At 32.5% G+C, this 14,256-nt stretch overlaps 1 protein-coding gene across 1 annotated transcript; it reads left to right on the top strand.

Annotated features, from left to right (window-relative positions):
• Nucleotides 1-924: 924 nt before the first annotated feature.
• LOC139481569 (acetylcholine receptor subunit alpha-like 2) lies at nt 925-10,280 on the top strand. The gene is made up of 4 exons (XM_071264988.1): nt 925-1,082; nt 2,091-2,227; nt 8,551-8,699; nt 9,851-10,280. Exons 1-4 carry the CDS (start codon nt 1,016-1,018, stop codon nt 10,191-10,193), a joined length of 696 nt encoding a protein of 231 aa, XP_071121089.1. The 5' UTR covers nt 925-1,015; the 3' UTR covers nt 10,194-10,280.
• Nucleotides 10,281-14,256: the final 3,976 nt, after the last annotated feature.

The following is a 14,256-nucleotide window of genomic DNA, read 5'->3' on the forward strand; positions in this document are numbered from 1 at the left end:
CTTTATAACATCAAAAGATTTTTTTTCGGAACTGAATGATTATTTTTTTGTTTTAGTACATTATTCTGTAGTATTGGTCCATTAGTCTCTATTCTGTAAACCTAATCTAGACCGGTCACCCTTCTGTACAACTAGTGTTTATGATGCCCACTGGTTTACGTATGCGGTGTATTTTATGTTAAATATTTAATATCTAGTCAGCTTACTTTGGAAATAAATCAAAAAAGCCAGGCGTCAGACAAAAAGCAAATGCAACTGCCCAAGGTTAGAAGGAGGGTTTGGTGTCAGCAAAAAATGTTTTTTTCTAACCCCACCACATTCTGTATGTTCCTGTCCCAAGTCAGTAGCCTATTATTCAGTGGTTGTCATTTGTTGCTGTATATTATATTTGTTTTTCGTTTATTGTTTTGTTCATAAATCAGGCCGTTGGTTTTCTCGTTTGCATTGTTTTACCTTTATCAGTTTGACGCCTGTTATAACTCAATATGCGCTTTGGGGTTTTGATCATAGTTGAAGGCCGTGCACTGACCGATAGTAACTTCTACGTCATTTAGTCTCTGGTGGAAGGAAGCTTATTGGCTGTCATATCACATTTAAAGCATTTACGAGATATTAAACCTGAATGTTGTTACTGTACTCATAAACAAAAACATCGACTTCCACTTTCATTCCATTAACGATAATCTTAAATGTAAAAACCAAAATATTAGATTAAAACCAGCAGCACTTATTAATGTAAATATGTAGTAATTATAAGTTTTAATATTTCAATTTGGTTTAATGCACAAGGAAACATAACATGCGTCGATATCAGAGTGTTCAAGCTGTGAACTCTGTCAATAACCTTTCTGTTAAGTGTTTGCACCAAATTTTATATAAAAAGGTTGTTGTTTTAGAGGTCAAAGGTCTGTTTATTTCTGTAATTTATCTGTTTTGATGCTAACTAAGATGTCAGCGACACTCTTTTAGTACGTTTTGGATGCACATAATGCGATAGGAAATCAAACGGTACGCAATGAATATAGTGTGTCTATTACAAGTGTTATTTTGGACTTCGTTGACAACTTTAAGTTTGGCGTTTGGTAAATATTTAACTTATCGTTTTATGTTTTTAATGTCGTACCTGAAGCATGCATTTTGATATTCAAGTTTTAGAGTTTAGATATTAGTTTTTCCTTTTTTTTTTCTTTTTTTTTTAAATTTTTTCATGTTTAAAATCTCCTTGTTTTTCTCCTGAATCTAGCGGCTACTTTTTGTTATTGGAAATTTGTCTTAATTTAACACTTTAGTTCACATATACCGTTATTCATTTTCAGTGATAGCACATATTATATTTAACTATTGATCTTAACTTTTTTTTTCTCTGTTAGACACATTTATCTACGGAATTATTTATGTATATAAACGTTTTATAACGTCCGAGTAGAGTTTTATATATAATTAAGTAGATAACTGGATTAACTAACTATATAATTTAGGTTATTCGTGTAAAACAAACTCAAACAACTACATTTTGCGCTAAAAAAATTGACAGCTTTAAGCATGGATAATAGTTAGTTTAATCCAGTTATGATATATACTTGATGAGAATAAGGGTTTACAGAAAAATTTCAGTTTGCCCATAATAATAAAAATCCTATAGATTCGCAACTTGCCCAAATTTTGTCCGACCAAATGATAATTTATTTCGATTTCCTTTTTTTATATATTGTGAATCAATTTTTCACAAAAATGGGAAAACACATTGATTAAAAAAACCAACAATTGAATGACATTCACCGATTTTTATAACGACCTTTATCTGACAATGCGATATGGGCTTTGCTCATTGTTGAAGGCCGTACGGTGACCTATATTTGTTAATGTCTGTCATGTTGGTCTCTTGTAGACAGTTGTCTCATTGGCAATCATACCACATCTTCTTTTTTATATTTATAAAAGCAATACGCACTTGACCATTGAAATAGCACACACTCTCAAATGTAATAAAACCTTTTGCTATATTTAATTAAAAGTCATAGCTAGGCGTTTGAGGAATCCCGTCATTCGGCAGTATATGATATTGACAAAGCTATAATTTTGTTTTCTAGGACAAGCTACGGTTCCAGAGGAAGAAATATTAAAGTTGATTTTAGGGAACTATAACGATAAAGCCCGACCAGGAACAGTTACCACACCTACAGTCATAGTAGATCATACATTATCACTCCTCAGAATTGTAGAATTTGTAAGTATATTGTAAACCAGGGGTGGTAAAAAAGTATCCTAAGATTCGTCCTAAGACAAATCTTACACCAATTTTAGGATGGACTTAAGACCAACTTAGGACACTCTTAAGTTGTGTTTCGAAGCTATCTCAGACGAATCTTATGTTAGGACGTCCTAAACATATCCTAAGTCGAAACTTTAAATCGTTAAAGATATTTTTGATAAAACATTTATTAATGACGAAATTATTTAATAAAATTGTTTACGAATTTTATAATAACATGTACAGAATTAAATGCATAATTACCAATGTAATTATATAATAAAAAGATTGTTATTTAAACTGGAAAACAATTTGTTTTGAAATGAGAATTAAATTTGTAGTGTAATCGTATCGTGAAACACGAGGTTCAAAGTTTAAAACCATGCACAATTTCTTTATATACGAGTTAATAACCGATGGTGCGTTTCATTTCATGTTCATTTTCACGTAAAATAATGAGCAAAAAGTGAAATCCAAACTTTATTACACTAGGATGAAGATACAACAATGTAGGATGCTCTTAAGACACCTTATTGGGTGTCCTAAAGTTAGGACGAAAAATGAGATATATCATAAGTTAAGAGAGCTTCGAGAACACGACTTACGACAAAGACTTGTCATAAGATAGACTTAGGACACGTCTAAGATAGCTTCGAGAACACCACCCCTGGGTTTTTGATATTTAATTGGTAAATAACAGCCAAAAATTTAAATTGAATTATTACATTAAACTTGTTTTTATTATCTGAAAGCCTTCTCTAATACGTTAGAATCTAGTAGCGTTCTTATTCAGCTATGCTCATGAATATAAGAATAAAAAGATGTGGTATGCTTGCCACTTTGACAACTCTCCACTAGAGACCAAATGAAATAGAAGAAAACAATCTGTTATCGTCAATGTACTGCCTTAAAACATGAGCAAATACCCATACCGCATACTCAGCTACAAGTCTGAGTTAACTTACGTGGTTAAGGTTACATATAAGAGTCTAAATTAAAAATGATAAAATTTGTTCACACTTTGTCAAAATGTAATTTGCTTAAAAATGTGATAAAAATGATAGGTCGCCGGGCATTTTCTCGAGCTACAGGGTGTGACAAAATGACACATTTTGTATGGATTATAGAGGTAAAAACATCATTATATGATTAGATGCTAGATTAAATGATATAATTGTAAAATTATATACGAGAATATAGCTTTTAGAAAATGCTTTTAGAATATAGCTTGTAAAAATATTTATATTTATAAGTTAAAATCTTATAAATTTATTCTTTTAAAAGAAAGTTTAGATACGTTATCTACATTCCTCTTCAAATTTCGCTAAATTGATTGAAAAACATATATCTTAGGTTGAATGTTCCCTTTTATTTACAATCAAAGGTGGCGAAAGATACACCCATACCGTCTTAAAAGAAATGTGTGTTACTTTTTCGACTTGTAGATGGATTGTTATTGTCCCTTGGTATGTGCTTACACTTTGTTTTACGGTGTACTTTTAAGTCTTTTCTAATTATATAAGTATCTATCTATATTTCTTACATTAATATGATAAGATATTTTATTGTATTTGATAATGCCGTCATATATATATAGTATGAAATTCAAAACAGTGTAGCTGTGGCCATTGATTGACACATTAAAATCATTCATTGACTGGGACAATTTAGGTGAACGTTTGTATGTAACGACCAATGCTCACTATGTACTTTTTAAAGACACTTAAACTATGGGGTCACCAAAGGTTCTCAACACCTAAATAAAGTAATTCGAAAAATTAATCAGAAATAACACGATATTTTGATTTATATCAATTGTATAAATCAAAACACAAAGGTTATTCCTGATTAATTTTTCGAATTATTTTATAATTAAAGGCGTTAAGAAACCTTTGTTGACCCCACAGTTTAAATGTCTATCGTAGGTACGTCATGAACAGTGGTTGTTACAGACAAACGTTCACGTAAATTGTCCCAGTCAATGGATGATTTTGATGGGTCAATCAATGGCCACAGCTACACTGTTTTGAATTTCATACTATATTACCTTATGCACTGAAACGGATTATAGTTTGTAAAAAAAACAGTTGGTTGAAGTAGTGCTATAAACTATCCGAACAGGATTTTCAGTGCAGGATTGGACAGACAGGTTATAAATATGCCAAAACCATCATTTAAACAATTAAACATAAAACAACAAGCAATCCTCTCTTTTAGAAGCATAATAAAAAGCCACATATACCTAATGTTCTATTGGCGTCTGTAATCCTGGTAAATTCTTTGCAAATATAGATTCACAACCTCACTGAACGGTCAAAATGGCCATTTACCGACTTTTAACAAAATTGCTGCCTATGTAAATCAATCAAGCCAGGATAACTTGAGCTTAGCCCTTCAATGCTCTTCATTTTCGTACTTATTTGGCCTTTTTAACATTTTTTTTATTCGAGCGTCACTGATGAGTCTTTTGTAAACGAAATGCGCCTCTGTCTCAAATGTAAAATTTCAATCCTGGTATCTAAGATGAGTTTATTAAAATGAACCTTCAGCAAATACTTAAACATTAATTTGGTATTCTTTTTAGACTGAAAGTTCACTGTCCAATATCAATTACCGCGGTTTTCACTTCTAAAATATCTTAGCAATGTTCTTCCGCAAAAAATACGGACCAGTCAAAATACATCACTTTCCGACAAACCTATTGAAAATGGTCGTCGAGGATCAGCATACCGTTACGATCCGTTCCAGAAAATAAATACCCGGGGTTATTTGAGCTGAAGATTAAGTAGACATTAGTTGCACAAAAAATTAAGAAGATGTTGTATTGTTGGCAACGAAACAAATTTCTACCAGAGACCAACATTAAATAACATAGAAGTTAACAACTATAGGTCACTGCACGGCCTTCAACCTTGAGCATAATTGATGTGGACCCATGCAGACTGTTCTGAATGACGGATTTAATAATAATGAATGTTAAACAAATGCATTATTATTATGTTGGTTAAATAATTAGAAATCAAAATGAATTCGTCTGAACATATTTAAACTAATTTAAAAAATGATAAATGAATAGAAAAATAACTAGAGGCTCTAAAGAGCCTGTGTCGCTCACCTTGGTCTATGTGGATATTAAACAAAGGAAGCAGATGGATTCATGACAAAATTGTGTTTTGCTGATGGTGATGATGATGTGTTTGTACATCTTACTTTACTAAACAGTCTTGCTGCTTACAATTATCTCTATCTATAATGAACTTGTCCCAGTAGTTTGAGTGGAAAATGTTAATAAAAATTTACAAATTTTATGAAAATTGTTAAAAATTGACTATAAAGGACATTAACTCCTTAGGGGGTCAATTGACCATTTCGGTCATGTTGACTTATTTGTAAATCTTACTTTGACGAACATTATTACTGTTTACAGTTTATCTCTATCTATAATAATATTCAAGATACTTACCCAAAACAGCAAAATTTCCTTAAAATTACCGATTCAGGGGCAACAACCCAACAACGGGTTGTCCGATTCATCTGAAAATTTCAGGGCAGATAGATCTTGACCTGATAAACAATTTTACCCCCATGTCAGATTTGCTCTAAATTCTTTGGTTTTTGAGTTATAAGCTAAAAACTGCATTTTGCCCCCTATGTTCTATTTTTAGCCGTGGCGGCCATCTTGATTTGATGGCCGGGTCATCGGACACATTTTTTAAACATGATACCATAAAGATGATTGTGGCCAAGTTTAGATTAATTTGGAACAGTAGTTTCAGAGGAGAAGATTTTTGTAAAAGATGACTAAGATTTATGAAAAATGGTTAAACATTGACTATAAAGGGCAATAACTCCTAAAGGGGTCAACTGACCATTGACATGTCAGATTTGCTCTAAAAGCTTTTGTTTTTGAGTTATAAGCCAAAATCTACATTTTACCCATATGTTCTATTTATAGCCGTGGCGGCCATCTTGGTTGGTTGGCAGGTCACGCCACACATTTTTAAAACTAGATACCCCAATGATGATTGTGGCCAAGTTTGGATTAATTCGTCCCAGTAGTTTCAGAGGAGAAGATTTTTGTAAAAGATAACTAAGATTTACGAAAAATGGTTAAAAATTGACTATAAAGGGCAATAACTCCTAAAGGGCCAATTGACCATTTCGGTCATGTTGACTTATTTGTAAATCTTACTTTGCTGAAATGTATCTTTGACTTTTACGGAAATAAAAAGTCAACAGTTTAGATTACAAAATGGACAAATTATTTCTTTTAACGGTATTGGTGGTTTCGTATAACGACCCGTCTCGATAGACAAAGGTAAAGTTCCACATCTAAGTTTACATAAATTACTTCGTAAGTGGCGTGGCATTGCGTTAATAACAAAGTGTTCAGGTTGAAGGTCCTTCTTGTAACGTTTATATAGTCTTAACTTGTTTCCATTCACATTCAAATTGTCATTCCAAAGTTTGATAAACCACAATCGTAATTTACTTTTAATAACTTTAAAAAATAGTTCTTTGCTAATTCCGGGCTGCATAATGTGTTCTACAGACATGTTGCAAAATAACTTTATCACATTAAAGTTCCAGGATCTACGTTTTCGTTTCGACCATAAATGTATCTTATATAAAGTACGAGAATTATCTGAATCTTCAAGTTAATTAAAAGAATCTCAAAACTTCCAGTCTTTGTTAAGCATGATATGACAGCCATCCTAAATCACCCTGTACTGCAGTATTGCTTGTCAATTTAGTCACTCCAAGGAATATTTTACTAGCCCTGTTTTGAACGTTATTAATGAGTCTATGTTCAGTAAGTCCCCATATCGACGCACCATATAACACTTTTAGTTGTACCAAACCTTCATACAGTTTTGTGAACACTTGATACGTCATACCACCATAAGCGTAAAATTTCACAGTCAAACAGCTCAAAGCTCGGCTGGCAGATTTAGAGAGTTCTTTAACGGCTTTATTCCATGTAACATGTTCACTGCATGAACCAAATACCTAAATATTTGAATGAATCTACATATATTAAACTATGACTTCCACAGAAAAAATTGAGAGTAGAACGTTCAACAGAGCTAGGCCTAAAATGTATGACATTTGATTTACTACAATTAATACTTAGTTAATCTTTATTTATGGCACCATGCATTAACACAATCAAGCATGCATTGTTAACTAGCCTCACTTGCACCTAGTAAAACAATATCGTCTGCATATAGTAAGATGCTTACATTTATACTATCAATATTAATACCCTTATTTAAAGACTTAATTTCTGTACCTAAATCATTAATATACAGCGCAAAAAGCGTCGGAGATATCAAACACCCTTGTTTCACACCACATGAAACCTGAAACATTGACGTAAAGACGTTGTCAATAGATATAACATTATTTTAAACAACAGAAAGTACAAACTTTAATGCTATTTTACTTTCATAAGTAAAACAGTGTATTTTATATATTTAATATAACATAATCCATATTATACGATGATTCGTACTAAAGTAGTTACATGTACTTTATCATAGCTTGTTTTGATTTGGGTTTTTTTAAGATATACTGTGCATGGGCATTTTGAGGAGTTTAATTATTTGTTTTATTTATAGTGTTAATATAAATATCTCTTAAAGTATATATACGAATTCTGTTTACCTTTTTATTACTAGTTTATGCTTTTTCTCTTTGTTAAAGATCTTACGGTTGCTTATAATTGCTTACGTCCACTTCATTTGAACTTTAGTGGATATATGCCTCATTGTCAATTGTACCACATCTCCTTATTTTATATTGTTGACATATATTATTTCTAATTCATATGAAATGCATAATTGCAAGGTTTACAACGAATTTCATCCTACATCGAGTCGATACTGTTTACTTAAAAATATTTTGGCATTACTCAAGGTCATATGTTTCTCTAACTGTGTATGAACTTTTTACGCTAAATCTGTTGGAAGTGTACTGCTAAATACTGTGGTCTAAGAGAAACTTATACATTTGTTTGTTATTTGCTCTGAACTATAGACTTCAATAACTGCAAATACTCTTATCGGTGCTTTAAGTCTATTTTTTGTATGTTATATGAAAAAGAAGATGTGGTATGCTTGGCAATGAGATAACTCTCCACAAGAGACCAAATGACACAGAAAGTAGGGCTTTTTTTAGTGTGTGCCCTATTGAGTTGAGTCATTTACAACTGTGTTCCTATGTTGTGCTGTCACACCATTGTTCCGGGTTACGGGAGAGTATTTAAGTATTTATAACCTTCCTTTTTTAATTGCTAGGGACCGAAGACACTAACAGCAGAAGTATGGCAGGCATTACACTGGAAGGATCCTCGACTAACATGGACTCCAAGAAGTTACCATGGGTTACAATCACTCAGTATTCCAGCAGACAGCGTGTGGTTACCCGACGTAGTTCTCTACAACAAGTAAGTATGTTACAAAGAAAACAAATAATCTGGTAGTTATCAGTTTAAAAGCAAACAATCAAATGATCTTTCTAGCTTATATCACTTTAAAGTCTTAGAGTTATATTTCCACCAATCATTGAACTTCCTAGAGTGCGCATGTCTCCTTAATACGACAAAAGCAAAAGCAGACAAATACTTTAGTTTGCAGTCCCAAGATTTACCAGAATAGTTTGTTTCGACCTTACAAAATGAAGTTACCCAGTCCGATTTTAAATTAAGGATGTACTTAGGTGAGGTTTTGGAATAAGTGTCAAATGTTCGAACTCCTCAGTGTTTTTCCATACGATACAAGGTCAAATATTTTGCCCCATAACTTTTAACATATGACTTAATAGCTCATAAATGATCATTTGACAAAATTTAAGCAGATTCTTGATTTTCTTTCTTTTGATTTGAGACCAAAATAATACCAATGCAATATTTTATAAATCAAATACCTCGAAAAGGAACTCCATGACCTATCAATATTTTTAGCTTATTTTGATCCTTAACTAATACTCTTTCAGCTTAAAGTATCAATTTTGAATTCTTGATTTATTTAATTTTACCTTAGATCACCTAAGTTCATCCTTAAACTTGACATACAGTTAAATTTTTATTACGGAAGAATTGTATTAAATGATTATAAAAAAATCTCAACTACATACAGAAAATGCCAAAAAAAAAAAAACCCTGGCTAGCAATGAAAAGGTAGGGTTACTTTTTTCAAAATGGATACAAATGAAAAATTATCAAATTTGAACTGTATACGTAGTTTTCTCCGAAATTGATATTCAAAATTTAGAACATGCATTTCAAGTAAAATATGCTGAAAACGTAATCCCATTGATCTGTACTAAATAAAAAACAAAAAAGTTTTTTTCATATTTAAAATTATTTGTTTTATCGTTACTAATTCCAGATAATAAGGTTTAAAATAAATAAAAGTTCTGTATGTATATGTTAAGTCAAAATATTGGTATACACTTGATCAGATCGCTGTTTTATTGCAAAATAAAGTTTACCATGCAGGCATTCAAGATCATTCAACTCTTTAAAGAGGTATTTTAATGACCTTAAGTGATGCACTCAGCATAGTGATAAACGGCTTAAATTCGGTTTTATTTCAGTGGAGGTAGTGAACAAGGTCAACTGAGCAAAGTCAGAGCAACAGTATATTACCATGGTATGGTCTACTTGGTGATTCCGTCTCGAATAGTTAGCTACTGCGACAGCAGTACTCCGAATGAACAAGGGGACGTAACCTGCCAATGGAAATTCGGATCGTGGACTAACAATGGTTTGAAGGTGAATCTAACAAATTCTAGACCCCCTGACGTTTCAAACTACGAGGTGAATTCGGCTGTTGACGTACTGAAAGTTGATTCAACACGGAATGAGATATTCTACGAATGTTGTCCAGAACCGTATCCTGATATCACTTACAAACTCACCCTTAAACGTAAAGGATAAAGGAGAGAAGAGAAATTGTGGTTCAGAATGATTTTTTTTGGTATGAAACAAGTGCAGATAGAGCATAAATAAAACTTTGTCATCATGTTTCGACTTATTGAATACTATTATGACTTTGTCCTCAAATAAATAAAAAGTTAATTCATCCCTATTTCCAACTAATATGACCCAAAGATGACGTGAGAATTATTGAAAGCAACCACTTGACGTTCATTGTTCATGTTTCCCCCCAGGATTTACGTTATTGAATCATATTGGTGTATTCGTCCCTTTTGACATAACTTGAATCGATTTAATGTGTTCGTTGATTTTGGTTGACCGATTATCAAAAAAGTCGGAAATACAATGCAATTATAAATCAGCTGTTTACTTGCGCATGGATACAATGTACGCACATTAAAAATCTAGTACATGATTGAGGACAGAAATATCATCTACACGTATACGGCATGTGTTTAAATTGGTTCAGTAGATGCAGTATGCGTAAATACGCAACCACTCCGGGTATAGGAATTGAGACGTTTAAGTCGATGCATCGTTTAATGAGAGTGTAAGGATTTTTTTAGGTAACAAGAAACCCAATTGCAAAAACTTTTTTGAGAGGCCTGTAGATATACTGTTGAAGGTCAATCTTTCTAACCCTATTCAAGTGCCAGTCTTATAGACTAGTACAACTTAAGTTTCCGGTACATCAAATTATGCAGTGAAATAAAATAGTTAATGGTTTCGGAATTTGTATTTCTATTTGATTAAACAAATGTTATATGGAAACATTTATCTGAATGTAATACATCTTTTTCGGAGCAATACAGCAGGGAAGTGAAAGAGGGACGAAAGATACCAGAGGGACAGTCAAACTAATAGATGGTAAATAAACTGACAACGCCATGGCTGAAAGGAAAAGGGCAAACAGACAAATAATAGTACAGAAGACACAACATAGAAAACTTAAGACTAAGCAACACGAACCCCACCAAAAACTGGGTGTCATCTCAGGTGCTCCGGAAGGGTAAGCAGATCATGCTCCACATGTGACACCCGTCGTGTTGCTTATGTTAGTAAAAATCCGGTAAAAAGTCTTAATTCGGTAGGTCACAATCGTGAAATGATATCTTTTGATGCGGACTAGTGGAATCAATAGACAAAAAATCGGAGTTAACTACCAACTTCAGTCCAGTGTTTAATCTTTTGTTAATCTTTGAGGTTGGCGTTACACAACTTTTCCCCTTCGCCAGCCTCCATTAAGTCCCACTATCACATTGATTCCATACGTGATATATACATGAAAGTATTCTTCTATATTTATTTCTTTTGAAGTATACATGTAAGCCTGTGAAATAGTCAATCACACTATAACAACCGTCAACATACAACCTTTTTCAAAAGGCAATCGAACCCAGTCGTTCAAACTGGTACATTAACATTGGCAAACCATCGGGTATATTGTTTATTTTTTACTTTCTCTTCGGAATTTTTCCTTAAACATTTGCCAATGCATACTATATATGCTATATGGATATTTATTTTAAGACATTCAATATTTTAGAGTTATGTCCCTTTTACCATTGCAAACCATATCCCATATGGATCCACTGCAACCTCATTGAAAAACAAATTTTAATCGAGTGAAATATTTAACCACAGAAGCCTATTAGATTAATTAAAGTTCATTTAAATTTTTCCTCGTTTCATTGTTAGCCAATTGCTGATCTTAGCCTTTTTAAACTCCTTTCAGCCATCTTTTTAAACTTTTGAATTGATACTCTTAAGGAGGTTTGCTACTCTGTTTCAAAATAATATGCTTTTAAAAAGATTGTTAAACATTGATAGAATACAAATAAAGAAACTCAAAAAGCAGAAATAAATGAAGGGTTCGTGTGCTTGTTTTCGAGATATAAGTCATTGAAAATTTGGCGGGAAATAATTATCTCAAGACCTTTCCGAATCGTGATAGCTGCATGAAAATAGACTGTGAAACACCTAAAAGTTTTTGGTATCCGACTACACTGACTAAATTGTAACTTAGTTTAATATATCTCACCTACTGGTATCATGAAATCATTCGAAGATGAATACTGAGGGAATATTCGGCTTCATATGGACGTAAATGTAAAATATATTCAATTTTTATGCATAGTCAGTCTGAAATATTTTAAACCTCCAAGAACTAGCTATTCACAAAGGATATTTCATTAGTATAAGAGTTTCGGGTTGGGTTAGCATATTTGAGAATAATGGACCAACAATAAGGAATTATAGATGAAAAATGTCATAACAAATTTTTAAAATACGGAAATGACGATACCCTCATATAAACAAGGGTCACGGTTCCACTATGACTAAGGATTTTCAAAGGGAGTCCAGGGAATCGATTTATGTAGCCATGGTAATTAGTAATTATGTTAAAGAATATTTTTAAGATTGGCATGAATAAAGAACCATCCAAACAGCAAGCTAGGTAGCTTTTCTTTTTACAAAATTTTATGATGAAAGGCGCAATAATTTAAAAAGTAGTAAAAACCGAATAATTCAAATTCAAATATTTTATTGGACAAAGCACATATGATACAATGCGTATTCCAAGATATAAACACTTTAAACATGACAATTTATGCAAATACAACATAAAGAAAACATTTGAAGTACCAATTATATATATAATATCACAGTATTACATAGTATTATACTTATGGTAGACCAACTGACATTGGATTATTATTACGAGCTTCAAAAGCTTGACTTAAATAACTACATATTTGTCTGGTGTTTGTCTGATATAATAATACCGGATATCACATGAGATTCTTCTTTTTTACACTTGAAACGATTTGACCTGGTATTGATTTCAACGTCCGTTGTCTCTTTTCAATTCTTTCATTAAGCTTGACGTGTGAGATCAAGATCTTGTTTTGCGGTTTTGGCACCTGTTATAGATAGCTGGAGCATATTGCACAATCACTAAAAATAGCTCATTATTAAAAATTTGTATTAAAATAAAAACTAGAGGCCCCCAAGAGCCTGTGTTCGCTTACCTGATTCTACTTGGGTTTTGGAAATCATGTAACAATAGACTTAAATCATAACAGCTTCTATTATTATGATTAAGGTAAACATTTGGTTTAATATTATTGGCCCCGTAATTTAATCAAAAGCAAAAGACTATTGTAAAATTAACAGAAATTATAGAAAATGACTTTAAAAGGATAATGACAAATCAGCTACAAAATAACAACACTTGGTCAGCACCCCAAAAGAAACATTCATACCATGTTTGGTTTCATTCCATTCAGTGGTTATCTAAAGAAGACATTTGTATGTAACGTCAATAGGGTTCTCTTTCAAATTAATTCCCCTGCAGGTGGCCATTTTGGATAATGGATCAGCTACAAAGTATTAACACACGGTCAGCACCTCATAAGGAAAATGTATGCCATGTTTGGTTTCATTCCATACAGTGGTTCTCTAAAAGAAGTTCAAAATGTAAAAAGTTGACAACGACAACGACGGATGCCAAGTGATAAGAATAGCTCACTTGGCCTTATAGCCACTTGGAACTCTTGGCTCAGAACTTCATTTGCTTTCTGGGTTTTGTTTATGGTTTTTTTTACATGTGTCCTAATAAAAACATTTTAGATACCAGGCTTCGAATTATGTACTCGAAAAACTCGTTTTGTCTACACAAAAACTCAACACTCGAATATGGAAAAAAGTTACAACGCCAAATGCAGTCGAAAGTTGAAAGATTTTTAGGTCTTAAAATCTTTGTTGTGTGTGTGCTCATTTACTGTCATTACTAAATATAACAAAACAAAATGTTGTGGTATGATTTACAACTGCTCACCAAAGACCAAATTTAACAACTATAATAGATCACCGTAGGACGCCAACAAAGAGCAGAATTCGTACCGCATAAGCCCCGAAATGACAAATTTTAAACAATTCAAACTAGAAAACTAACTGCCTGATTTGTGTATACAAAACATGAACGGGAAATATTTGATACAGCAACAAACGACAACCAGGCAACTAATTAACAAACCCCTTACTTGGATAATTAAGTAAC

Source organism: Mytilus edulis, chromosome 7 (genome assembly GCF_963676685.1).
Source record: "Mytilus edulis chromosome 7, xbMytEdul2.2, whole genome shotgun sequence".
Taxonomy (NCBI): Eukaryota; Metazoa; Mollusca; class Bivalvia; order Mytilida; family Mytilidae; genus Mytilus; species Mytilus edulis.